The sequence below is a fragment of the Varanus komodoensis genome, unplaced genomic scaffold, assembly GCF_004798865.1.
Source record: "Varanus komodoensis strain SLA01 unplaced genomic scaffold, ASM479886v1 scaffold17, whole genome shotgun sequence".
NCBI classification, from domain to species: Eukaryota; Metazoa; Chordata; class Lepidosauria; order Squamata; family Varanidae; genus Varanus; species Varanus komodoensis.
The window spans coordinates 21,725,266-21,752,345 of NW_025335505.1; the positions used below are offsets into that span (position 1 = coordinate 21,725,266).

Consider the following 27,080-nt stretch of genomic DNA (forward strand, 5'->3'; position numbering starts at 1 on the left):
ATTTATTTACATGTATTTATAGGCTTCCTATAATTGCCGAGGCCTTCCTAGGCAGCTTACAATGCATAAAACATATTAGCAGAGTAAAACACATTAAAACCAATTAAAACACAAATTAAACCTCTATAAAAGCAATTAAAAAGGGCCACAGCATGTAGGCTAAATGTTAACAAAAAATCCTAAAAAGATACGTCCAATCATAGTGTAAGTTATTGCATTGTTTAAAGAGATCGATAATGTTTAAATGACTGCCAGGTTACAGGAATGATCCATGCTTTGGGATTTTTTTAAAGCCTTCGGGAAGGTTTGGTTCTGCCTTAACAGTTCTGGACTTCAATGAGGATGGTGTACTGGATCTTGTGGTGGGAGCACCATCTGTAGGATCACAGCGGCTCACTTATGCGGTAAGCATAAATTTGTGTTTGTAAAATTGCAATGTAAAAATGCGACTGAGCTTTGTTTTCTCTATGGTTGTATGTAGTTCACTGCATTTAATATTGGTGCTTTACCAGGGTATGCTTTTTGGCATTACCCAACGGGAAATAAAGTAGACTCATCAATTAGCTGACAATCTATTTTTTGTATGGTGATATCTGAAAATTGTGTGTGAAAAATGGTGATATCCAAATGATTGATGAGATTAGTCTGGACTACAGTAGTATGCCTGTATACTTTTTTATTGTGATATTTCAAACTTGAAGTCACTTATAATATAAAACTCTGATTTGTGCCCAAATTAATACATATTATTTTCTGTTATTTAGGGTTCTGTGTATATATTTTTTGGCAAGAGAGAAAGAAGACATCTTCACAGCCTACCAAATATTACCATAATGTGTAATGTAAGTTTTTAATCAAATGACAATGCATGCCAATCTGAAATTAAGCCAGGGTTTCTCTCAGTTCACACAGAATAAACATAACATGAATTAAGATTTTAGTGCTATTTCTGGTGTCAATTAAGACAGATTTTATTAGGACTGATACAAAAACATGGAATTTACTTTGTTTGAACAAAGACCGGAGAGGACAGTACTAAGACAGGATGGCTGTTATGTAGCCTTAGTGAGCCAGGCACCTATCATTAAAGAACAGCACATGCCCTTTGTGACTTTGGCAGGTGATTTTTGAAGCCCTGGTTGATGTCTGGAATGGAGAAATTGTCCAGGTGGTTGACACATTCATTCCTGACTGCCCTTTCCATGGAGTAGATCCAAGCAAGCCCACTGGTTACCCAAGAGTTGCAGGCCATAAAACAAGTGAGACGTCAGCTGAAGTGACATTGGCAGAAAAACTGGAATGAGTCCAACTGAACATGAGCTCAAGCTCATTTGAGCACTGCCTGCTCCGTGCTAGGAAGGCAGCAAAGGGTTCTTACTTCACTGTCCCAGTTGTATCTACTTGGAGCCTCCCAGTGGAACTTCTGTGTGTGATCTGAGATCTGGTACTCTCTAGACTGCCAAAAGAAAAGGTGGACCTCTCAATAGGCTACTGTCTAAGATTTAAGTAGATAAAATCAACCATGGCCATTCTACTTGGATGTTATTACCTGTATTGATACATGCCTGATGGATGTGACTTTGGATGCTGGTTGTTCAGTCATAATAGGAACCTTTCAATTTGTTGAGCCTGTGGGTGTGTACAGAAACCTTGGAAAGCTGAGGACTGTGTGTGGTGGATGTGCCCAGGCTGTGGAATGGTATCTCCAGGGTGGCGAGCTTTGCTGTCTCTCTGCTGTCCATCCACAGGCAAAGCTGTTTTATTCAAGAAGGCCTTTATGTTTGTAGGAGCAGCTGTCTGTTGGGTTGGGTGCTGCTTTTAATAACATATTTTTCTATAATTCTTATGGCTCTATTCTATGTACTGTTTTAATGGGTATTGAAAGCCACCTTGAATTTCATTTTTGATTAAAATGGTAGGCTATGCAACCAATACCGTGGTCCATAGTTGACAGTTGTTCTCTAGGAAGAGAGGGATTATGCAAGAGGACCCATAATCTTGTCTTTTTCATAGAGACATTTCCTTGCTGTCATTCTCTTTCTGTATAGAACAGCATGTCCCCTTATCTGAAAACCAATATATCGCCCTTCTCAGGAACTCTACTGTAATCTTGGCTCATCACTGCTGGCAGCTGATGTTGATGGGGATGGAAAGAACGATCTTCTAGTTGGCTCTCCTTATGCACCTGGTGGTGGAAAACAAAGAGGATGTGTGGCTTCCTTTTACTCATCTTTCAACAGAAGCGACGAAGGTGACATTTGCCATAGCTTCTTTTTCTCTTGCCTTAGTTTAGCTCTTTTTCAAACCACGGTAATCTTCTAGATTTTTGTCTCCCACATTCGTGTGTAATAATACTTGTAATAAATGCTAGATCATGCATCTCATGCTAAAGAGGCATGCTCTTAAGGACCAAAGTCAGTTCATGCAAAAGACCTAGATACCATTCCCTAGTTTTCTTCATGGAAGAAAAACTTACTCGACTTCATTATGAAGCAGTTTCCATCATGGCTTGTTTATCAGGAATATTGAACTACTTTATGATCTGAAGTAGATTCTCAATGTATACAAGACCACAAAGGGACTGTTGTTAGAAGGGCACCCAAATATTTCTCATTCTCATTGAAAAGGACTTTGGGCACCCTCTGAATCGGACACATACCATGGACTGTAAAGTTGCAGCCAGTTCCCCAAGCACAGTGGATCTTCTTGAGAGAGTCTGAGGCTCATTCAGACCTCTGCCTGCAAGGGCTTGTTCAGTCGGCTCAGGGCAGGGAAGGTTCCAGGTGTCGGAAGGAATGTTGGGAAGGAACTGCACCCCCAGGAATATCAGTGGGGCCTCTCAACTTGCACAGCATCTCCCTGTGTGTGTGATGCAAGTGTGCTTGGTTATATAGTAGCGTCTTTGCACTTCCTCCCTTCCCTGTCACCACCAATAGTCATTCTGTCAGGGTGAGCTGAGGAAGATGAGAGGGAGAAGGTTCCACCAGCCCTGTGAAGAGCATCCCTCATGAAGGCTCCTGCCCCCTCACCTGGCACCACCCACAGCTGTCCTTGCTGGCTGAGCCAAGGGAGAGGATAAGTGGGGCCTTTGAACCAGCCCTGTTAAAACAATGCATTTCCCCACTCCCACTTCCCCTTTCTTTTCCCTTGAGCGCTGCATCTCTTCAGATTTTAAGTCTGCACAGTGGACTTGCTTGTTTAATTTATCATATGTAAGCTGCACTGGGAGTAGCTTTGGCTGAGGAGTTGCATAAAAACACTTCAAATAATCAGTTAAAGAAGAAAGAAAGAGCCTGCTTGACAGTGCCTACCGCAAGGGGCTTGCACTCTAAAATTCTCTGATCGCTGTATGAGATTCTTGATTTAAATCAGTGCCTTGAGTTCAACAGTCAGTAGTAGTTTAAAAGTGGTCAGACCTGAGCTATCATGGCAAATGTAAGCCCAGTTCATACCTGCTTCTTCCGCTGCCCCCCCCCCGCCCCCATTCACTTACTCACAGGCATGTACACACAGCATGTGGGGGGTGCATGCAGCTGCCATTTTGAATATGCTCAGTGCAAACCCTGTTGGGTGTGGATTATGCGAGGGCTAAACCACCCTCAGTTATCCCTAAAATCCAATGTAATAGCAGGAGTAGTGGTAGTATTAATAAACAGAAAGCAAATTATGTGTGCATCATTTAACTTTTGCATAACTCACACTTGCTTGGTACATCAACCCCAAAGTCAGGGTTGCATATACAGCCAGGAGTCTATGGGTACTGTAGTTCATACTGAATTAAATATCCCATGGAAATTGCTGCCTGTTGTCCAATACTGATCCATAAATTGACTAGCAGTGCAAGCCTATATATTTAGAAGTAAGCACTACTGAATTCTGGGGGACTTACTCCCATGTGAGTGTGCACTGGATTAAAACTTCATTACCTCACAGACACACACTGCATTCTTAGATTATATCGTAGAGGTAATCTTATAATTTCAACACTAAATGCAATAGGTAACACTATGAAGAATGATGATCTGTGTTTCATCTTGAGATTTAATATAGTAAATGTTCCTGTTACATAAACTAAGTGTCATTTTTTGGGATAATATGATATCCTTTCATCATCACTGTTTGTTTTTTGTATGATTTGTCAGGCACACTGCTCTTATCAGATGCTGACTGGATAGTGAGAGGAGAAAGGGATTATTCCTGGTTTGGTTCATCCCTCGCGAGTATCCAGGTTCAGAATAAGACCATGTTGCTTATTGGCAGTCCTTCTTGGAAGAGCTGTAAAAGGTATACTGCATTTAACTTTCCCGTATCTAAAGAGGGTTAACAAAGTTTCTCAAATGTACTCTTTTAATAACTGTACTATTTAGAGGACATGTAAAATAGCTATCCTTCAAATATCACTTCAAATGGGAAATCAAGACTGGAAGGCAGCAAAACCATCCTTTAAAATTTAACAAATACATTATTAAATGAAAAAGTAAGCACTTTGGTTGCATGCTCCAAAAACCGCTTCTGAACCAAGATGCTGACCACAGTGGTGCTAAGGCTTTTTCGCATAAGCATTGCTTTTCATATCCCATCACTACCCTCTTAATGTTTTGATTATAACCATGGTATACTCCAGTCTAGGTTGTTACCTCTCACAAGATACCAAGCAGGCTGTTGGAAGGGTGTATGGCTACTTCCCACCAAGCACACAAAGCTGGTTTACTTTATCTGGAGATGAGGTAGGTCCTTTTGATATCCCTTGAGGAATAATATTAAAATATCCAAGGAAGATGGCAACTGTAGAAGGTTAATGCTTTGTTTTTAATTAACACACAGGACATGGGAAAATTTGGTTCATCTTTGGCTACTGGTTTCCTATTGGTGGAAGGTATCCCTAGACAAGTGTTTGTAGTTGGTGCACCAACACAAGGTATGCGATATTGGACTTGGGGTAATTTTTCTTTACAGTTTACTGCAATGCATATTTTAGCAATATACCAAAACAATGGTAGATAAAATGAGCTTTATCAAAGTAATGCATATCAATTGTATAAATACTTTGCTACAGCAGAAAGATTTGGGGCCATTTAAGTGTCAACATAAGTGGACATAATATAGGCACTCTTTCCCCTGTGATTCATGTTCACTCAGCTCTTCATGAATTACACATTGCCAATATTTAACACATTTAAATTACTCATTTAGAGATTTTGACCACAGCTCCCTGGTCACATGAAAATGGAACCATCTTGAATTGCATCCAGATTTAGACATACTTAAAATTAAATTAGACCCACTAAAATCTATGGGATTAATTTAGTCATGACTAAAGTGAGCTCCATGTAAAAGCTTCTAGAAAAGAAAGGCCAGATTTCCACTTGCCGGTGTTTTGAGGCACTACAGCAGTGGATTAATGAGATTCTGTATTGTAGCATCCTTAAGACGGGGAAGATCTGGTCCGTGTTATCCTGCCAATGCATGTGGGAATGTTCTGCTGTTCCCCTTTTCAGCAGCCTCTTGATGCCAAGTGCTCATGACGGACTAGGCTGGTCCACTTTCAGAATATAACAGGGATGTGGAATGTCTGACCCTCCAGACAATGCTGGTCTGCAACTACACCATTATCTGCATTGCATTACTGAGGAATGAAAGGAGCTCCTGGAGCTCTACACTGCTGAAATAAAATAAGCTGCATTATAATTAGTAAAGCTATCGATCTATCGGGTGCTCAGTCCGCTTCCAGAAAGCCTTTAATGCAGGGCCCTGCAACCTGCAAACCACGCCCTTCCCTACAGAGCTGTCCCCTCACTTTTATCTCCAGAAATGCCAGCTAATAAAAATGTGAATTTTGCTGACCATGACGCAATGTAAAGCTTAAGCATCATTCTAAAAGCTCACTTTTGTTTTTGCAGAGGTAGGAGACGAGTTGAACCGCGATGGTGGATTAGGTAGAGACAGTGTTTCCTGCTGTCAGATCTCATTATAATCTTCTCTCATGGTCAATGCTCATCTATTAATACCAAGTAGTATAACCATCACCCAGGAATACTGCAATAACCCTGTCATCTTGCTTGATTGCTTTCAGGAAGCACATCCAGGGTGGTTTTTATATCCTCGGTGCTGCATCAAGCAGGAGCTGCTCTGATGTATGGCTTGACGGAGAGGGGCGAGCCTTACGTGCTCAGCACATTCAATGGGGATAGGCGATTTTCCCGCTTTGGAGGAGATGTGCACTTACATGACCTGAACAACGATGGACTTGGTAAGTAAAACAGAGGAATTGCCACAATTTGTATCATGCTTCATTTATGAAACACCTAAAGTTACAAAGCGGTGCACAATAATTTTTAAAAAGATCTGTGGCTGGAGGCTGGTGTTAAAATCAGCAGGAGAGGAAGCATGAAGGGATGAGACAAAGAGGAAGTGTAAAACCATAAATTCTGATCCAAGGCTCTCAGCAGTGCAAGAGAAGGAAAGGCAGCAAAGAACCATCTTTAAAAGCTTTTAGAAAGAAGGAAAAGAAGAGGGCGGACAGAGATTAGGTGACAGAGAAATCCAAAACACAAGCCAAACTTTGTAGGGATCTCAGTGCAAGCTGTTCAGGCTGTGCAGAACTTTTCCTTGGGCAGAATGAAACAAAGGAAGAATAGTCCAAGGTTGTCACTAAAGATGAACAGGCCTGGTCCTGCAAGCTGCCTGGATAGGAAACCATTTGAAGACTATACGTAAGCCACACCGAGTTCTTGTAAGGAAGGCATAGCTATGTCTTGCCAATAAATATTTTTATTCAGTTTTTGATCCTGGAAATAATTTAAACTTAGATATATAATTGCCTGACTAAAGGAGAACTGAGGTTATTGTTATCTGTAACCCACAATAATTTACAGTCTCCTGTTTTTCAGCATCCCACGTTAGGTGTTTGAAATGTTATTACTCTTATAGGCCACCTTTCTTCCTCTTGCAAGCTGTGCAAGGCAGCTTACAAGGTTCTCCTCATCCTGAGCATTACAAAGCATTACAATAGTTCTGTGTAACTCCAAAGACTGCACAGTCCTAGAGTCTAGGACCTAGTGCAACTCCAAATGGTTCAATTAATTAAAACATCATGCCAATTTTGTAGCTGTCTGTGTTAATTTAGACCTTTCGTGCTGGATGGTAAAGCATAAATGGCATCTTGTACCTCCAAGAAAATAATTATTACATTTGTACTATGTATAAATTTTCCCCTGCTAATGGATGGTTGCAGATGAAATCATTATGACATCACCTCTTCGAAGTAAGGATGTAGTGCCTGTATTCGATGACCAAGAGGCTGCACGTGTTTACATATACAGTGGAAACCAAACCACCTCTGGTAATGTGACAAACCACTGCTCATCATGGAGTTCCCCTTGTCCAGAAGACTGGGTAAGAAAATGGGTCTGGTTTCTACCTTTTGTTATACCCAAAATAATAACAAATAGACCTAACAATATGTTGTTGTTAGTCACGAAGTTGTGTCCGACCATTGCACCCCCATGGACAACATTCCTCCAGGCCTTCCTGTCCTCCACCATCCCCCGGAGTCCACTCAAGCTCATACCAACTGCTTCAGTGACTCCATCTAGCCACTTCATCCTCTGCTGTCCCCTTCTTCTTTTGCCATCTATTGTTCCCAACATTAGGCTCTTCTCCAGCGAGTCTTTCCTTCTCATTCAGTGGCCAAAGTATTTGAGATTCATCTTCACTATCTGGCCTTCTAAAGAGCAGTCAGGGTTGATCTCCTCTAGGACTGACCGGTTTGATCGCCTTGCAGTCCAAGGGACTCGCAGGAGTCTCCTCCAGCACCACAATTCAAAGGCCTCGATCCTTCAGTGCTCAGCCTTCCTTATGGTCCAGCTTTCACAGCCATACATTGCAACTGGGAAAACCATAGCCTTGACTATACACACTTTCGTTGGCAGGGCGATGTCTTGATTTTTAGTATGCTGTCTAGATTTGCCATAGCTTTCTTCCCCAGGAGCAAGCGTCTTTTAATTTCTTGGCTGCAGTCCCCATCTGCGGTGATCTTGGTGCCCAGGAAAATAAAATCTGTCACTACCTCCATTTCTTCCCCATCTATTTGCCAGGAAGTGAGAGGACCGGATGCCATGATCTTAGTTTTCTTAATGTTGAGTTTCAAGCCAACTTTTGCACTCTCCTCCTTCATCCGCATCAAGCGGCTCTTTAGTTCCTCTTCACTTTCTGCCATTAAGGTGGTATCATCTGCATATCTGAGGTTGTTGATAGTTGTACTGAAAACGGTATTATGTTGCTGTATGCAGCAGAATGAATTTCTATATCATAGTGAAAGTACTTTACATAGCACAAGAGGCAGATGAATTGTATCAATTCATATAGCTTTATTACAATAAAAAAGACAAATGTGATTGTCTCTTGTTTTTTCTTTCTTCCACAGGCGCAGTATGTCATAGTTTCTCCTGAGGTAAGCAGTCAAACACTGAAGGATTAATGCATCTCCAGATAGACAGTGTGGCTAAAACTTTATATGTTTAACATAGGAGTTGAAAGAGTTTCAATGACTGATCTCAAACCCTTAAAACAAACTTACCTGGATTTGAGGCACAGATGGGATGATTTATAATGAAAATTGTGCAATTTCTATTCTAGTCCTCATTAAGAACAGGAAGAGTTCCTTCCTCTCTTCTGAAGGTCAGACTGTCACAGTTAGGGATAGAATGTTGCTTGGCTTAGAAATGTAGGGTTGGCTCCAGACTTTGTTATACTTGGCAGATGCACTGAAATCAGCAGAACCTAGTCATGAGTAACCTAAGCCCCAGTGATTTCAGCAAGTCTTTTTTTAAGTATGGCTGCATCCAACTCAGTTACTGCAAACTTAATTTTAGAAATATACGGCCTATTCCACTGAGTAAGATTTTTGGCTGGGTAAACCTGTCTAGGACTAGGGTGGGCCTGTTCAGTAGACCTATAAATAATGTCCAACTGGGTGCAGACTTGAGCTGTTTTTCATTTGGCACTATAGTGAAGTGACTGGAATCCGTGTTTTATAACCTGCATAAGCTTTGCTCATTAGTTTAAACAATTTGCAGTGGTTTACTCAGTCAGTATTCTTCTGCAATGTACCCGTTCTCTGGTTGTGGCATACTTTGTTCCGGATTACACTGGTTAAACTACTGCAAAGGAAGCAGGTGGTGGCATTCCTGTGTTAGATAAACTTTAGTCTCTTTTCTCCACTATAAAGTATCAGTGGGGAAGGAAGAACAAGCAGATGTTTTAAAATTGTCAACATATGTAGAATTTTATTAACATATTTGTACATTTCAAATGCATAACTGGTGTTTTTACCACTGCAGGAGAGATCAAGATTTGGGAGTGCTGTGATTACACTAAAATCTGGACAAAAGGTAATTGAACAACTGCTACAACCTTTCTTAGGTTAGAAACAAGTCCAACCAGTGTGTGAATAATTTGCTGCTTGCTTTAACACCTTCCAGAGGCATCATATGAAATAGGAGGTACCTGTCAAACATACCAGATGTAAGAGGTCACTCCTTGTCTAAATCGTACAGCTACAGGACCTTGGGGAAGTAGCTGGGAACCAAAACCCTTTCTACACATTCTCATAGACTATTCCATGCATTGCATGCATTGGGATGAAGGTGCATTTATCCAGGCTGAAGGAAGAACAAGGATAACTGCATCACCTAACTTCCCTAAGCATAATGCCCAGTTGCACGCAGGGTAGTCAGTCAAATGCAAGGCGGGCTGTAGCTGAAAACACCAACCCTGCACCTTCAGCTTTCCTCTTTCCCATAATGCCTAATTTCACCATGCTAAAAGTTTTTCTGCCCACAGTCCCATTTCCTTGACTGCCATTTGCAAGAGTGAAGAAACTTGCAGAGTCTGTGAATACATGTTTACAGGGAAAGAAAAGGGAATGATTTAGGGCATTTGTTTCAGCAGTAAGTGCATTATCTGTCCTGAAGCCCAACCCTACATTCTTCTAAAGCTTTGCTAATGCTGCCTTCCAAGAAAGGCAATTCTCTTTCATATTGGGCGCCTATGTATCATGGTGAACTAAAGAGGCAACACATCTGAAGGTGGTGGCTCTACTTTATCCTTCAATCCAAAATAATAATGCCAATAATCTTAAAATGACAATGCCTTTCTCTCAGAGACAAAATTGGATTCTGCAACATTGATGGCTGCTTTCTTTCTTTGCAGAATACAGTGGTAGTAGCTGCTCAGAGAAGTTCATTAAAAGCACGGCTTAGTGGAAGACTTTTTCTCTACACCTTTTAATTGCAGCACTATGCATTGTCTCTTTTCAAAGGTTCACTTTGGAAATGTAAAGCTAATGTATCTTCTCTTGGATTAACATGTGAAAACTTTTTAACGATTGAGTGCAGAGATCCACCAGTAAAATTAGCATCACTGTTTAAATGTGCATCCTTAAATAACAAATGAAAATGCTTGTAAAAAATTCTTTTGTAACTTCTGACCATAAGCAGTTTCAGCTGAAAATTCCTATCACATACAGTGTCTTACTTTAAGGCATTTATCGCAGTTTAGAACATGGGAGAAAAAAGCCCAAATGAATCCCGAAAATGCAGTTATACAAGAAATAGAGATGTCTCACATTGCCTCCCCTAACCTTGCTGCTGTGAGTTTGGCCACAGTTTGAACACAACCAATCTTTCAAGCAATGCTTGAGGTTTCATTTCCAGTTAGAATAGCCTCAATTACATCTGCCTGAAATCTGTCCCAGCTTTATTTGGATACTGTTTTTCACTCAATCATAACGGCATGCATTAGGCCTCAAGTATCATGGCCACCTGAGCATTGTGGTGGTGCTGAAAAGTTCTGAACATGTTTTCCTTATAGCTGAACAAGCAGTAGATGCTACTGTTTCTCAGTCGACAGGAATTTTCTGTTCTATCATCCATCCTCCAGTAACAAGGACATTATCTGTATTAAAATGTTTAGCACACTTAATATGTGGACTGGCACAAAAGTACATATTAATTGTTAAATTAGGAAAGATTTAGAAGTTGTCTTATTATTAGCTACTTTGACAATGTCTGAGTTTCTGCAGCTATGTGAACAGTTCCAGAGCTCTGTGGTAGAAATGTGCATGTGAAATACCCTTGGTCTAATTCCTGGCATCTTTAGCTAAGAGGATCAAGTCAAATGCTGGAAGCCCTGGAAAGATGCTGTCAGTCATTATAGATAGTACTGGGCTAAGTAAACATACTCTGATCTTGTGTAATAAGTTTTCTATGTTCCATTTCAATTACAATCTGCTTCTTCCATATGTCAAGTTTTTCAGCTGTTCTGCATCATTTAGGTAAATGTACTAATTCCAAAGCAATGTCTGAAACATTATCTCATCCCATCCTTAATGCAAATAATAAAAGTTGGCATTCCAAATTTGAGTAGCATTTTCCTATCATTTTAAACTTTTAAAATGGTATTATATTTATATCATGCCTTTTTTCCTTTTAAGGAACTCAAGGCAGCTTACGTAATTTTCCTCCTCACAAGCTTATTCTCACAACAACTCGGTGACATAGGTTGGGCTGAGAGTACATCATTGGTCCAAAGCCACACAGTTTGAGTACGACATGGCTGAACCCAGATCTCTTAACCAGTCCACCACATCGGCCATGGCTCGAAATGGCATGCTAGGTTACAGGATGGCCAGCTCTACATGGATGAAAGATTTTCCCTTCCTATTTTGTCTCCAGTGGAAGTTAAAAATTAGTTCTTTTGTGGCACCCCACCACAAAAAAAAAATGGCTAAGATCCATTCAAAGAGTGTTGGCTGAATGCAATCCTCTACTATTGCAGATTAATATAATTTTAATATTTTAATGGGTATCAACACATACAGCCCCAACTGTTGGAGCAGACTAGATAACTACCTTCCTGACCTCTTGATAGCTTCAGCACACAGATTTGCATCCTGCAAGGAGAAACTTCTGCACATACAGCACCAATGACTTGTTCAAGGCATCTGTGCTTTCTTAGCTGGTTTGGGTGATGGGGTAGGGTTAAGGGAGATATTTTCTTTCTGGATTTTAGCTGCTTGAGAATGACAAATACAGTAAAATTGTTAAAAAGCACTCTTCGACTTAAAAGCATAATCATCCACCAAAAGTAAGCCTACAGAATACTAGCTTACATATACAGTGGTACCTCGGTTCACGAATGCCTCAGTTCACGAACAAATCGGGTTGCAAACAGAAATTTTGGCAAAATTTTGCCTCTGTGAACTCCGCATCGGGTGACGACCACGATTGCAGCCATGTTCCTGCACAATCGCAATTGCGGCCATCTTCCCCGCATGAACGCGATCATCTTCCCTGCATGAGCACGATCGTGGCCATCTTCCCCGCTTCCCTGTGGTCACTTGCTGTGAAGCTTATTGAATAATGGCTCCAAAGAAAGGACAAAGCAAGCAGTGGTAAAAAGAATGTGCAGAGCGGTAATGAAGGTGACCAGAATGTGCAGAGCAAGAAGGTCTTGAAGAAAATAACCAGTGAATTGAAGGAGGAAATTGTAGAAAAGCATGAGCATGGTATTCATGTGACTGATCTGGCCTCTGAGTACAAGATGGCAAAGTTGACAATCTCGACTATTTTAAAGAGTAAAGATGCCATCAAAGGAGCTGATGCGGCAAAAGGAGTAACACTGTTTAGCAAGCAGAGGACTCAAGTGCTGGAAGAGGTGGAAAAACTTTTGTTAGTGTGGTTGAATGAGAAACAGCTGGCAGGTGATAGTGTTAGTGACGCTATCTGTGAAAAAGCCAGGAAATTGCAGTGATTTACTGCAAAAAAACCCAAAAACCCTCTACAAGTGCAGCAAGTGTTGAATTTAAAGCCAGTAGAAGGTTGTTTGATAAATTCTGCAAAAGAAGTGGCATCCACAGTGCGGTAAGACATGGTGAGGCTTCCAGTTCTGACAAAGCTGCTGCAGAAGCCTTCAGGAAAGAATTCATGGAATTCATGAAGGCAAACATTGCTCAACAAGTGTTCAACTGCGATGAAACGGGGCTCTTCTGGAAGATGCCAAACAGAACCTACATCACGCAGGAGGAAAAGGCACTGCTGGGACACAAGGACACAAGGACATGAAGGACAGACTGACCCTTCTGCTGTGTGCGAATGCAAGTGCCGATCTGAAGATTAAGCCACTACTGGTGTACCATTCCCAGACCCCTCGTGCATTCAAGGAACAGAATGTGAACAAGGCCAGACTGCCTGTCGTGTGGAGGGCCAATGCGAAGGCTTGGGTCACAAGACAATTGTTCATGGAGTGGCTGCATGAGGTGTTCACACCCACCATTAAGAAATATCTTTTTGACAACCAACTGCCTGAAAGGTGCCGCCTTCTGATGGACAATGCCCCGGCACACACTCCAGCCTTGGTGGATGATATGGATGCTGAGTACGACTTCATAAAGGTCAAGTTCCTCCCCCCCCCCCCAACATGACACCTCTTCTGCAGCCCATGGACCAGCAAGTGATCTGCAACTTCAAGAAGCTCTACACAAAGGCGCTCTTCAGCTGGTGTTTTAATGTCACTGAAGAGACATTCTTGACCTTGACCTTAAACTCAGCCTGGAGGAAACTGGCCAGAATGTGTCACTGAATGTGACTTTGAAGGGTCTGATGCACAGGTAGTGGAGGAGATTGTGTCCATGGGCAAGAATATGGGTCTGGACATCAGTGGTGCAGACATAGAGGAGCTTGTTGAGGACCGTAAGGAAGAGCTGACGACAGAAGAACTTGCTGAACTCCAGAGTGAGCAGCAGAAGGCACTTGCTGAGGAGCATTCCACTGAGGAAGAGGAAGAAGTTTAGCAGTGATGTGATACAATCCATTATGGAAAAATGGAATGAGTGTCAGGATTTCTTTGAGAAGCAGCGCCCCAACATAACTAACAGACAGAGTGTTGAATCCGATGAATGATAACGTGGTCTCCCATTTCCAGAGGGTTATGCAGCGCAGGAAAAAACAATTAACATTAGACAGATTTTTCGCCAAAATTGACCCTGCAACTAGGAGAGAGAGGAAACCCCTGAAAGAGATCTCCCCAATGTCCTTATGGAGGGGGACTCTTCCTCCAAACAATAACCCCCACCACCACCTAGGTTAGTGTTCTCTACTGTACTGTACTTTTGTTTCACATTTTTGTGATTTAAAAAAATATTTACAGAACGGATTAACCTTGTTTACACTGAACCTCACTGGAAAATTTGATTCAGTTCATGACCAAAAGTGGTTTGCGACCACATTCACAGGGGTCAGAATGGATTAACCTTATTTACATTGAACCTTATGAGCAGAATCGTGGAACTGATCAAGTTTGTGAACCAAGGTACCACTGTATAAGGAACAGCTTCATTTACCTGGCTGCAATAAATAGATCAGCAGATTAGTATTTTTAACCTCTATTCCCCTCAACAAGTTAAATCCCAGCAGACATTACCACTTTGAAATAAAATGCAGACTTCAAAAGTGACAAAGGAAGAATGTGCTAATAATTCAGAGTGCTGCTTATGCTTCTTTTGTTAGCATTCAAATAAGCTGTTCAATTTTCCAGAGAGAGTTTGCTGTGAAGGATAAGACTATCTATTTCTAAGTGAGGGAAGCACATGGTTTAGGGATCATTTTTCCTATATGAAACGATGCCCATGAAACAATACTCCTAAACTAGACTTCACATTCCATGAAGGAGAGCCACAAGGTTTCTTGCATTTGTAAGGGTTAAACCAAAGCAGAACTTTCACAGAAGGCACCAGATGAGAGAAGAATTTTAACGTAGACTGCATGGCTCATGAATGTTTGAGATTTTCTGCTGTAGTGTGCAAAATTTTGCTGGGCATTCTTCTCCAAACATGCAGATTTTGGTGGTTCCAAGGTGCACATCTTTGGCATATTTTAAAATCAAATGATAAAGACCGCTACCTTTTTATTAGAAATGCAAGGTGACAGTCAAAAGTTCAGTCTTGTAGGAAAAAACAGTAGAGGCCTGATCAATGGTTAGTCACTGGACTTCTGCTTGACCCCGGGGGTTCTGTTTTGAAATCATTTTTAAATTCCACTTTCCCACTTGCTGGCTGTGTTCTTTTCAATAAGGCAGGAATCTAAGGGGGAAAAACAATAGCATAAAGTTGGGTCAACACAAAAGAACTTAAATCTAGCAAGGAACCACTGGTTGTGTTTATTTGTCCTGAAAAAGTGCTAGGTGACAATTCCTGGTTGGGTAGGGAACATGCACCTGGAAGGTACCAGAATGGGGAAGGCTGGGCTGCTGCATTGAGCAGAATGAGCTGGTTAATTCCTTATATTTTTACTTATATTTAAGCCACCCGCAACTTCCATTAAGATGGACATTGCTGGTGTCTACCAGCAGGGTTCCGTTCTATCTCGGCCAGACTAAAATTTCTGAGAAAGAAATTCAAGGCTTTAATTGTTAAATTGGGACATCTCTTAACAGAAAGCCCAGCATGAGTATAGCAGGGACCCCTGCTGACTCATTATATTCTGAGAACGGTGTCTGCTATCAGGAGGGAAGGCAATATGAGAAGGCATGCTGCCCAATGCCCATTTGAAAGGGAGATATACTGAATTTTATGATATAGCAGCAGCTAGGTCATATGGCTGCACTCACTAGTCTCACTGCAAATAAGAGAATGCCATCATTAGTAACTGGCTTCCAGTCATTTAGGAAGTCTTAATTTGAGGTCAGCCAGCCAACACAGTTCAGGAATCCAAACATCAATCAGAATTTAAGCTAAGCCTTAAGCAGGGTATGGGTTAAAGAAGAACCTGGTAAGAATCATAGACACTCCAGAAAAAAACAGAAGCAAAATCCAAACCAAACCAAACCAAACCAAACCAAACCGTTTAATGGTGAGGAGACTGCAAGGCATCCATATGGACACAGCCTCCCAACTCAGTAGATACTGAGGGGTAAGGACTCCACACCCTTTCACTAAGGCAGGCCAACTTCCTTTCCTCAGTCCTTAAGTGATATATTTGATGACAACCAAAGTACTGATGTCAACTCAAAGAAGCTTAGCATTGGATTGGCCTTCCCAGAGCTATTGCCACTGGTCCTTCAGGCTTGGATTTAACATAGAAATGACATGGATTTGTCACCTGGCAAAACGTTTATGTGATTAACAGCAAAGTGTGTTGCCATCCTGGGCCAGCAGCAAGAAAAGGGGGTTTTAAAGGTGATGCAGCTTTGAAGCTGGCATATATTTAAAGCAGGCAATGTTTTAACATGAACCAAGCGCTACACCCACTTCCTTTATTGTCAGCCTCAGGCTGTTCCATACATACATGCCCAGGAAAGAGTCTGAAAAGCAGGAAGGAAAAGGAGAAAGGGGGAGCTCCTTCTTAAATGTAGCCAGGCCATACTCACTGGTGGAGGGGTTGAAGGTTCTAGCTGACGTCCAAGGAATGAAAGTAGACGCCGCCAAATCAGGCCACTGCCCAGAAACATAATTCCTGTCACCAGCCAAAATATTCTACGGTCCTGGCCAGGTGCGGAAACATAATTAACAATTCAGACCATCTTCAGAAACACACTCAGCCTCATAGACCACAGTAAAATATGTTAGACTCCAGGTACATTTTCCAATCATAGTCGTTGACCCTAGCATGGATTTAACCAAGAATGCTCCTCTCTAAAATTGAAATGGCTTTTGCTGCAAGAAGACTTGCACCAAGGATTTCACAGAGCTGCTCTCACAACCACGAGGCACTATTTTAAAAGCTTATAGTTTGTAACTCTGAAAACATGGATATCTGGATATATCATAGTACTACAAGCAGGACACCTCATTCTTTTTATGCTTTTATACAGCTGTAGTTGAGAAGTCACACATCTAGACTGAATACTACAACTGATGCGATTCACGCACACAGATGTGTTTGCTGTTATTAGGTGTAACAAGCCCGTTCCAGAACTGCGCCTCACCTCTTCAAATGATGATTCTAAATTCATGCCAAAAGCTACTCCTATCAATCCAAAGAGTGACAGTGAAAAGGTGCCCATAGTAAGCTGCAAGTTCAGTCTCATCATCACATTACGGTGGCTAAAGAAGAGAAATATTTAAAGTGATTAGTTGTCGAAGTGATTATCTGTTTCACAGATCTGACCATCTTTGGAAAGCACCCACCCGCTTCTTATAGAAAACTCACAGATATGGTTAGAAATTAGAACAGGATTAGAACAGGATTTTGGCATAAATTTATCAGTGGTCTTAAAGAATTTTTTTAACTGGAAACAATCTGGATCAAAAGGACGAAGAAGCAGTGCAAAATTTTTCTGTTGGAGGGGGCACTGATAGACAGAAAACAAAAGCCTTTCTGCGTGAACTGCCTTCCAAGAGAGGTACATTGTCCAACCTATACACAATTTGGGCAGGCTTGTTCCAGCAACTGGATTTATGTCACACAAAACGGAATTAGATAGTAGGGAAATGCCACAAACAGGAAACAATTATGAGGAGCTATGCAATGACCTAGTTTCTATTGATGGAATCAAAGTTCTATAAGCAAAATTGTAAGACCAGGTTATCCTTAATCTAGATGAATTAATACAGCTTGCTTTACTAAAGCTATTTAACGATGTGCATTTTGAGGGAGCCAACACATGGCTTGTTTTAATGGTTATCTGAGAGCTGACTAGCCATCAAACAATCCCTGTCGCCTTGGTTTCTGCACCACAAGCCAGAGAAGCTGGGCACCCAGTGTGTAGTCCCTGCAGGTAGCTGAAGCCATGGTGGGCTGCCGTATCTTATGAACCAGGTTATTGCCAAAGTAGGATGCACAGAAACATCTGCTTTTCAAACCAAAAGGGATAACTGCTTTTGTTCTGACACTGTTTGTTGTATCTGGATAAAAAAAATCTGCTTTGCAATGTCACCATCCCTCTGCCACTGGATTCCTTTAATAAGTATGGACAGAGTAACAGTAAAACTGTATAGATTTAACAAGAGAACTGCACTCAGCTTCTAAAATGTGTATGTCTCAAACTGATTTACTGTTACCTTGCAGCAATACTTACAAAAGGAGTAGAGGGTCAGAAATAGCTGTGCAGTGTAAAACAGGAGCATTATGGCACTTTTGATACACAGCTCTTCAATTAAAATTGCTTTCTGGCTTCTTGAAACAGTGCTCTCTCTGAAATAACTTCCCTCTGGAGAAGAAAAAGAATCTGCACACTACATTTGTATATACAGTTATCATGACTTGCACTTAATTGACATTTAAAACCAATTGCTTTAACTGGTGACCGAGCATTAGCAATTCAGAAGCAGATGGATTTGTGCTTTCCCCCAGAACATTATTTATTTATTTGTTTGTTTGTTTAGAAAATTTCTATGCCACCCCATTCGCCAAAGCCTCGGGGCGGCTCACAAATCTTTAGTTCATCAAGCTCCAACCTAGAAAGTTAGAAGCCACTCAAATGACTCTCAATGATATTTGCAAAGCTATTCTGGCTGAAGTGCATGGGCACTTGGATTTGATAATGGAATGTCTGGATAACATAGAATAGAACTGACAAAACCCTGAAACTGTTTACAGGAATAAAATGTAATTCATTCCAACTGAATGGAGCTTCATAAACAAAAATGATACTGAACCAAGTTTCAAGTGTTTCCACAAGTCTTGTCTTACATTTTAGAAAATGGTATGTAAAATATAGCTAACCTGTCTAAGTTGATAAAGATGATGCTTTCAGAATCATCAATCAATAGTCGAAGTTCACGAGTTTCATTGATAAGGTCTTCTGCTTGCCTGTAGTAATTCTCTAGCAGTAGCTCCATCTCCTCTGCATGGTCAATTCCACCGAGACTCTCCTCACTGTGAACATCAACAACTTAAGTTAAAATGCCAGCAAACTGAAAACTTACAAGATGTGTTGTTCTCAAGCAGAATCTCAATTCCCCACTTAATATCTTTGGCACCTGCATGACAAACACAGCAAATTAAACGTGTGTATGTGCGTGCATGCGTTTATAGAAGAACTATGGATGGAGAACCTTTGATCTGATGGTTAGATAAAACCTGCGAAACTCTTTTCCAGGACCTTTCCCTTCTCCAGTTGAACATTTACTATAAAAAGAAACTGAGCCCTACATATCCATCTTCAATTCATATATGAGCTCCATTTAGCACCTTCATTTCCCTTGTCTAAGCATGGCTTGAACTGTAAGGAACGACCCATCCACCAGGGTTCGTATACCATGATGGGTCGCAGCAAACTGGGCACTTGCAGTAAATGAAATCACAGTGGCCTGTGGTGCCATGTCAACAGGCTACACACGTCTACTATGAAAAGTCTAGCAGGCTCTTAACGAACTTGTTACAGGTGTAGCTCAGTGTGATTCATATTATTTGCTGCACAATATTGTCTATGCAGTAACTGCTAGCTAAATTTAAGTGTGTAATACATATTCAACAAAATACACAAATGTAGACAATGCTGCTTCCACCCCCATAATTGTGAAATTTGGACAGTTAAGTATGAGTTTCCTGAATTTTCCCAATGCAAGCATACCAACACAGACTTACAATACTTGTGGGTCTGTCCATTTAGTTAGACACAGCTCTTCTATTACTTCTTCCTCATCTAGGATTTCCAATATCGTCTCTTTGAAAACTTTAAGATCTGTTTCCAATTCTGACAAACTAAGAAAAGCAGAGAAGGAACAACCACCACCACAACAAAACAAAACCATTTAACATCTGATTTCGTTAGAGACTTGTTTGTACGTTTTAACTTGCTTTGTTAGACTGCTTGCTCTGTCAAAAAGCAGGGAATGTGTGTAGTCAGTCTTGACACCTTTCCCCAGCTGAACAACAGGGGGCCTCCAATACCTGGGAAGGATGCCTAAGTGCCCATGAAGTTTTTCAGGTGTCCTGTATTCTAACAAAAATAAGAAATGACTATCCAAGTGTACTTAACGATGCTGATTCTAGATATTAAGGTTCTAGATGGCTGGGGTCACTGCTGTTTGCAGGAACACTGCTTCCCATATGAAGCTGCCTAATCATAAAGATCTGCAAGAGGTGATACCAGTGAAGACCAGAGAGATGACCTTTTCAGAAAAGGCCTCTCGCTTATGGAAGCACCCACGCTAGCATCACTGAGCTATCAGGCTACAATTGTTTTCTACAGCTCAGCTTTTAACGGCTGTTGATCTTCTGCAATTTAATATATATGCTTTATGCCGCAGACTGCTTTTTTCTTTGTTTTATGAATGAGTTGTTTGAAAATATGCATTTTGTAAACAATAAATGATTACAAGTAATATAACAACTGAAAGAAAGGCAATATACAAGAATCTATTTCATGTAATTGTATTAGCTGTTTAGTGTTCTTATTGATTGTCTTATGACTGTTGATGGAAGTTGCACAATGGAAAAGCAGCAGGAGAATATTTCAATTAAGTACTAAAGGTGATGATAGTTCTACTGCACAAAGGACTTAGGGCAGACTACTTCGGCTTTTGCTTTACCTTAGGTTGTCTCTCTCACCTCCTGAGCCATCACACGGAGGCGTGATTTCTAGTGGGTTGCTGTGCCAAACTGTAGCTGCAGCAGAAAGGAGATTATCGCTTCCCTTGTACAAGTGGAGGAACTAGGTTGAGCAAGCCCATTTAGGATTTGGGACTTGAACCTACAGCACCTACATCCCAGGTCCTCACTTTATACAGGGGACTGTGGCTCAAACTCCAACTGCTACATAGCTCAGGACTCATAAGAAATTAGAACTAGGTAATTTGAATAGGGGAAGGTAGGTTTTCTTACCTCTTTCCATTCTGCAGTAAGATATGGACTTTGCTCCTATCCACAGACAAAAGCTTAGGGTCCACTAAAGCATTCAGTGTCTCAAGAATCTGAGGCTGCAGGTTATTAAGTCTCCCATGTAGGTAGCTGATCTAGATAACAACATGATCCTTCATAAGAATTGAAACAATCTGTTTAGAATGCCTCGGGTCACTGAACCTGCTTGCTGAACAAACAAGCAACAGTCCTATGCTCCTGAAATTCTTAAAGCAGGTAAGTATTCCCCAGCAAAATAATCCAGGTGTGCATACATCCTATATAAATATCAGCTTAATTAAAGAACCCATGGTGAAGGACAGTCTGGACATGTATTTCTGCTTCTGCTATTTAATAAAATTAACTGGTCTCATCTCTGATGGGGGAAGTTTGGTTTCCGGAGTGATGTGGACAGTTGATTTGTGGCAGTTGCAGATTTTGTCAAAGACCAGACTGGTGGCAGCCCAGGGCCCCAATTATCCAGCAAGGAGGAAGTGAGAACTCCCCCTCGTTCTTTAAAATCTGCCAGAGTATAAAGCACCCCACTGGGCTGTTGTTAGGTGTAAAGAGAAGGGAGTCTTTTCACAGCCAGTTTACATATGTACATTCACTTTGCTTTCTTAAGTCCACAGTTATATGAGCTGCATGCTTCAGAAACATGTAAGTTTCTAGAATGCAGTAACTGAAGGATCATAATTCTTTTTGGTTTTGCTGGGCAAATCAGACTCAGCCCCTTTTGCCCACCTTTCCTGCAGAGATTTCCATCTCCAGTTTCATTCCTTCTGCTTGTGATACTTGGTGTTCTGATGTAGTAACAGTACACTTGCTGTGATAACCACAGATCATAAGAAATATCAAATTCTAAGCATGCATACAAAACACAACAAAATGCAGCCAAGCTATAGAGACCCAATACCTAAAACAATTATAATCCCATTAAGTAAGCAAGTTGGAAAAATGCAGCCTAATATGCTATTTGGTCAAATGTCTGAGATAGTAGGTAAAATATTCATTCCAATTTTAAAAGCTTACATCTTGAAATGGCCACTTGGGGACACAGGGAAATATTTATGTCAGTATCAACACATTACACTTCAGAATCTGAGTATTATTCCCCTTTTTGTATCGTAAAAGGAGCAGTGTAAGGCTGAATGTGTCTGGTCCCTCACTTGCCCCTGGCCACAAAGACAATGGCAATGTGTTCTAAAATAGCAAGTGGCAGGAAATCAACCCAGACACACCGTCTTACTCAGGAAATAAGGTAATAAGCCTCTATGCCTTCTTTGTGAAATTACCCTGCACAAACTGGAAGGTACACAAAAGCCCTTAAAGTTTCATGGCCAAGAAACTTGCCTTAACTTTAGAAAGCTTAGATTCAGGGCAGACAGACTAGATCAGGATTTACTGCAAGATCTCTGGGTGGTTTAACAATAATGATAACAAAGTGCTCTTTATTTTCCTAAGTTTAGCTGCTGAGATCAAGACCTCAGAGAAAAGAATAATAAATAAGCATAAAATCCAGTCCTGGTACTAAAAACAAACTCCTGTACTGAAGATGTACTCAAGGGAACTTGGTTCCCAAATTCTAGGTCTACCTTCTGAGCCATTATTTAGTTCCTGGAAATGGAGATTCTAGTGTAAAAAAATTAGCTCCTGCAAACCTAACATTTGCCTGCTTAGGCCCCACTTTTGATTCTCAAGAACAACATGGCAAGGCTACTCCTTCTCTTAAGTTATTCCCTGCGTAAGTGGGTGGGATCAGGAACCTAAAAGCAGATGCTTGCATTCATTCAACTGGATTATGATTTTGTTTTAATAAAATTGCTTCCATTTACTTAACCACAATTTTAGTTTCTACCTGTTGTTCTCAGCATATGAGCCTAACGAACTGCTATTCTTTCGTCATAGTGACAGTGCTTACCCAGTACTGGAGTATTGCTTCAATAGCTCTGAATTCAAATGGTAAAGAACATGTAACGAGTTGACCTTCTCCAGCTAGCTGAGGTGCCAGTTCTTGGATCAGCCAATTTTCCAGGTTTATATTACGATAGTCCAGGATTAGGAGATACTCTGGCGTTACCACAGCCTTCAAAAACTAGAAGCAGAAAATGAAGTCAGCTAGTTCCATGAGTGTTTGCTACTGTAGAACTTTCTCAGTTGTGACACAAGTTCTGTGGAACACCCCCATCCCTGCCCTGGAAGACCTAAATACTTTCTAAAACTTCTAAAATGACTAGGTTAAAACATGGGTTATTAGACACAGAAAATACAATCCTATACATGTCTACTAGAAATAAACCCAACTGAATTCAATAACACTTACTCCCAGGGGACTTATTTCTCTATAAAAGTGAACAGCATAGTATTGATTTATGAAACAATTTTTTACAAATGGAAACGCAGAAAAATATCCATAATTTTTTGCAGTATAAAAGGTTTTCTGCCTGCACTCAGCCATCCTTGAAGAATATGTCAGATTGGATCTCACAAAACAAATAATATTACAAATAAACACATTCTCTGGTAACAGATTTCTGCAATTCAAATGCTTCCAAGCTTCCACAACTCCCTCTGTCAAAACAGTGCTAGCGCTGCTTCATACGTTACCATCATATGTAATCATCTCATACATGAAACACGGACTCTCACTCACCTCCATTCTTATGATAATCCTGTTGCTCCTGGGCGATATGCTTACTTGATGCTGAAATCGTAGATCTCGTGCTTGGAGGCTTAATTCTTGGTACAATTCTGTTTTCTTTCTTTCTGCCAAAAAGAGGTTTTAAAATGATGTGAACAGAACAGAGACTGTATTGGATAAGCACACAGATACTCCGTCATCACTCCAACCAGCATAAAACCTAGAAAAAAGCATGGGTCACAGTCTGAGGATAAATGAGGCAAATGCCTTGCTGAAGGTAAGCAGGTTTGGGTCTTGACAACCCCTTGATAGGAGACTATCAAGGACTCCTGTATGCAGCCTTGAAATGGGGTAGAAACATAAAACAGAAAAGTTGGAAATAAATAATTTCATTTATTATTTGTAGATCAGCATCCAGCAATGAATGCTAAGCTATGGTGCTATAGCATCAGTATTAAGGCACTACCATGTCCATAAGACATTTTATTGAGTTCAAAAGCAGTAATAGTTCTACCTACCGTAAGAGCTTACTCTGCCATCTTTATCGAATTTCATCTAAAAGGAAGAAGAGAAAGATGGTATTGCTATTGGATGTGCTTTTACACAATAGGTCATTCTTAAAACAACTGAAGAATGTGTTTAGTTACATTATTCAGTATTCTGTACTATTTAGAGGTAGGATTTTGGCACCATGGAATTAAATATCAATTTCAATAAACACCTTTATTATAGTATCTCAAAATATAGTTTTCTCTCCATGGCACAAATTAATTCCTAAATGCTCAAAACTGTTGAAGTTGTTCCAAGATGGAAGAATTATGATTGAAAACATTACTTCTGAAACCCACAACTGAATACATGTAAGAGAAGATATTCTTCTCATCTATGGGTAAGAAGAGGCAGATACCATTAATATTTGTTTTATGAACTAAAACCAGCTAACACAACAAACTAACAAGTAGAACAGTTTTGAAAACAACACTAAAATGTACAAATAACCCAACCCTAAACCACTGTTGGGCATGAGGCAACAGAACTGTTGACAGTCAAATTGCCGTATTTGTAATAGTCCTTTCAGTGCAATCTTTTATGTGCTTCTTCAGAAGCAAGTCCCACTATATTCCACAAGGCTTACACCCTAGTAAGTGGTTGGGTTTGCATTCCCAGTCTATTAAGCTCGTTCCTTTATGTTCACCTTCCCTCATCTCTCCAGAGGTCTTGTTTGCAGAAGATAAAGGATAAATTGTTTCATCTCTCCCATTTTTATTTTTATGGACTGATGATTTTATTTTATTGCTATATTGTCTTTCTGCACTGTTCTGGAATACACTTTTGGGATGAAGGGCAATATTGAAAAATAAATAACTACATATAAGATACATAAATAGCAACAAACATTCATTCTCCTCTCTCTCTTCTTTTCTCCCCCGAAGTCCCTTCTCAGCATTTTCCTTCAATACATAAATAATAACAACCATACGTTCTCCTCTCTCTTTTTCTCTTTTCTCCCCCAAAGTCCCTGCTTGACATTTTCCTTCCTCTTTATCCCTAACCAAACTCTCGCCCATTCCTTCTTTCCCAGCCTTCTATACAAGGCCAGCACCAAGGGCAGACCAGACTGGGCACCTGAAGGCCCACACCGCAACAGAGGCTCTGAACCCCTTGCAGTTATCCATCATCTTCACCACTGCAATCTGCTCATTGACCTGCCTCAGTGATCACTGTGCTGAGTGAGGAGCAGCAGCTTTCGCTGTCTACCAGCTCGCTCACTTGTCTGTGAAACAAGCAAGCAGTAACAATGAAGAAAAAGAGAAAGAGCAACAAGATCTGGTGGCAATGGTGATGCGAAAGTCAATTCAGTAAGGAGGAGGTTTATTACAGGTGTCTTGTTGCCCAGGGACCCTCCAAAACCTGGAACTGGCACTGCTTCCACACTCCTCCTCTTACTTAGGATGAATTAGGACTTACCACAGAAAACACTGGGGCCACACTGGCTAAAGTGGCTTGAGACACCTCTGTAGTCAGGCATCGAAAGAGACTACCTAAATCACAATAAAACAAGTTGTAATCATTGTAAATGTTTATTTGCAGATATGACATACCTAATTAGGAAGTTTATTTAGTAACCATGGTGATACTGGGCAACACATAAAGCCTCAGTTAATATATTTATTTTTGCCATAATTAATAACTGGCAAGTCCACTACTGATGAACAATTTTTCAGGTCTTGATGCCAGAATAGCTCTTCATGAGCAAATAAACTGCATGGGCTATTTCTAGCATTTGCCTCAAGGGGGCAAGATGGGACAGGAAACACTTGCAAAAATTACTGTCTCTCTTCTCCAAATTATGGCTTTTTTCCCCAATTTGCTCAGGTTTCCTGTGATGGGGCAACCAACAACTTTCCATCAGTGGAGCAACAGCTGGATGCCCTGGGATTATGCTAAAACTAAGAAAAAGGAACATTAGACAAAGGGAAGTACAATTAAAAGAAGAAAACTGTGTAAGGCCCCAACAACAACCTTAATGTGTGTGTAAGGACTATGGAGATCTAGGAATAATTTTTTTTATTATACGAGAACATCTGAAAACTCAGCACATCAAAGCACTTAGAGGACACAAGTATTCTCAAATTTAAGCTAAAGTTCAGCATTAAGGAACAATATTCAATGGTAGAAATAGCTCAGATGATATCCCAGCAGCAACTTTTCTAAGAGGGCAGTTTGAAGGCAGAGATGGTGCAAGCTGCAGCACTTAGGCTACAATCCTATACACAGTTCTCTTGAGGTGTCCCATTGAATTAAATGGAGTTTACTTTTGAGACTTGAGTCCTGCACTGAGCAGGGGGTTGCCCCCCATGGCCTTCTAGGCTCCTCCCAAATGCATGGACTGCTATCTATGAAAGTATTTCACGTGTCGCAGCATCTAACTGCAGTCCCCACGTTCTCCAGCCCATTCCATCAGCACAGGAGTCGCACATCTTCCTAGGATCAGTGCCAGAATAAATCAGCTGCATACGGCCAAGGCAAGTTTAACACTTACGTTAAGCATTCAGGAAAGGCAAAGAAAAGCATGTTCAGCTTCTAGTTACAGTTACTTAGGAGTAAACTCCAGGTCATGCTTCTAAGTAAGCGCACAGAGCATAAAACCAATTCTGGGCTGGACGGGAAGTGCAGAAGTTTTCCAACACTGTGCAACCCCAAAAAGGTCGTCACACACGATGCGAGCCAGTGCACCTATTGCTGAAAAGGTGCGGCGCGCACAGTGAGGAGCGACGGCACACTCCTTTGGGAGCGAGTCCCGCGGAGGCCAGCGGGGCTCCCTGCTGGGGCAGCGCAGCGGGGCCCAAGCGGCGCACGACTTACTTGCGCCCAGCCAGCTCGGCCCTCCCCGTCTCTGCAGCCCACATTTCCCGAGCGCGCCGGCACCGGCAGCGGCTGCAGCGTCCGGGAAGCGGCGGGGGCGCCCTCCCCGCAGCAGGCGCTGCTGCTGGTGGAGGCGGCGGCAGCCACCGCCCGTGCCAAATGCGCACAGCACGCCGGGCCGCAGCCTCCACCGCCGCACGCACTCCATTGGCGGTCGCGCTTGGCCCAAGGAC

The 27,080-nt window shown here is 41.3% G+C and overlaps 2 protein-coding genes across 4 annotated transcripts in view; one reads left to right on the plus strand and one right to left on the minus strand.

Annotated features, from left to right (window-relative positions):
* Window positions 1-10,627, plus strand: part of GPLD1 (glycosylphosphatidylinositol specific phospholipase D1) — a 33,109-nt gene extending 22,482 nt beyond the window's left edge. The window contains exons 16-26 of the mRNA XM_044426599.1: window positions 294-404; window positions 765-842; window positions 2,095-2,251; window positions 4,143-4,284; window positions 4,625-4,727; window positions 4,825-4,918; window positions 6,074-6,250; window positions 7,235-7,395; window positions 8,426-8,452; window positions 9,342-9,392; window positions 10,213-10,627. Coding sequence (XP_044282534.1) covers window positions 294-404; window positions 765-842; window positions 2,095-2,251; window positions 4,143-4,284; window positions 4,625-4,727; window positions 4,825-4,918; window positions 6,074-6,250; window positions 7,235-7,395; window positions 8,426-8,452; window positions 9,342-9,392; window positions 10,213-10,290 — 1,179 coding nt within the window. The 3' untranslated portion in view covers window positions 10,291-10,627. The remainder of the gene's footprint in view (window positions 1-293; window positions 405-764; window positions 843-2,094; window positions 2,252-4,142; window positions 4,285-4,624; window positions 4,728-4,824; window positions 4,919-6,073; window positions 6,251-7,234; window positions 7,396-8,425; window positions 8,453-9,341; window positions 9,393-10,212) is intronic.
* Window positions 10,628-14,431: 3,804 nt separating this feature from the next.
* On the minus strand, window positions 14,432-26,905 carry MRS2 (magnesium transporter MRS2). 3 transcript variants are annotated; one of them, XM_044426574.1, is made up of 11 exons: window positions 26,848-26,905; window positions 25,450-25,523; window positions 24,000-24,036; window positions 23,494-23,606; window positions 22,762-22,935; window positions 20,826-20,956; window positions 19,587-19,703; window positions 18,723-18,875; window positions 16,984-17,101; window positions 16,426-16,539; window positions 14,432-15,139 (listed from the first exon to the last, which is right to left on the minus strand). In XM_044426574.1, the coding sequence occupies exons 3-11, from the start codon at window positions 24,034-24,036 to the stop codon at window positions 15,029-15,031; spliced, it is 1,068 nt and encodes a 355-aa protein (XP_044282509.1). In that variant the 5' UTR covers window positions 25,450-25,523; window positions 26,848-26,905; the 3' UTR covers window positions 14,432-15,028. The 3 variants fall into 3 exon arrangements, with proteins under 3 accessions (XP_044282509.1, XP_044282510.1, XP_044282507.1); XM_044426575.1 differs by lacking the exon at window positions 26,848-26,905 and adding an exon at window positions 26,525-26,720 and having other exon boundaries at window positions 23,494-23,602; XM_044426572.1 differs by lacking the exon at window positions 26,848-26,905 and adding an exon at window positions 26,525-26,720.
* Between the last annotated feature and the right edge of the window lie 175 nt (window positions 26,906-27,080).

Excerpts from the sequence above, each read along its gene's own strand:
- MRS2 (XM_044426574.1), bottom strand. The coding sequence starts at position 24,036 with ATGAAATTCGATAAAGATGGCAGAGTAAGCTCTTACG. Across the intron at positions 20,957-22,761 it reads AAGCAATACTCCAGTACTGG|ATCAGCTACCTACATGGGAG; the intron begins GTAAGCACTGTC and ends GTTGTTATCTAG. Across the intron at positions 19,704-20,825 it reads TTACTGCAGAATGGAAAGAG|TTTGTCAGAATTGGAAACAG; the intron begins GTAAGAAAACCT and ends TGCTTTTCTTAG.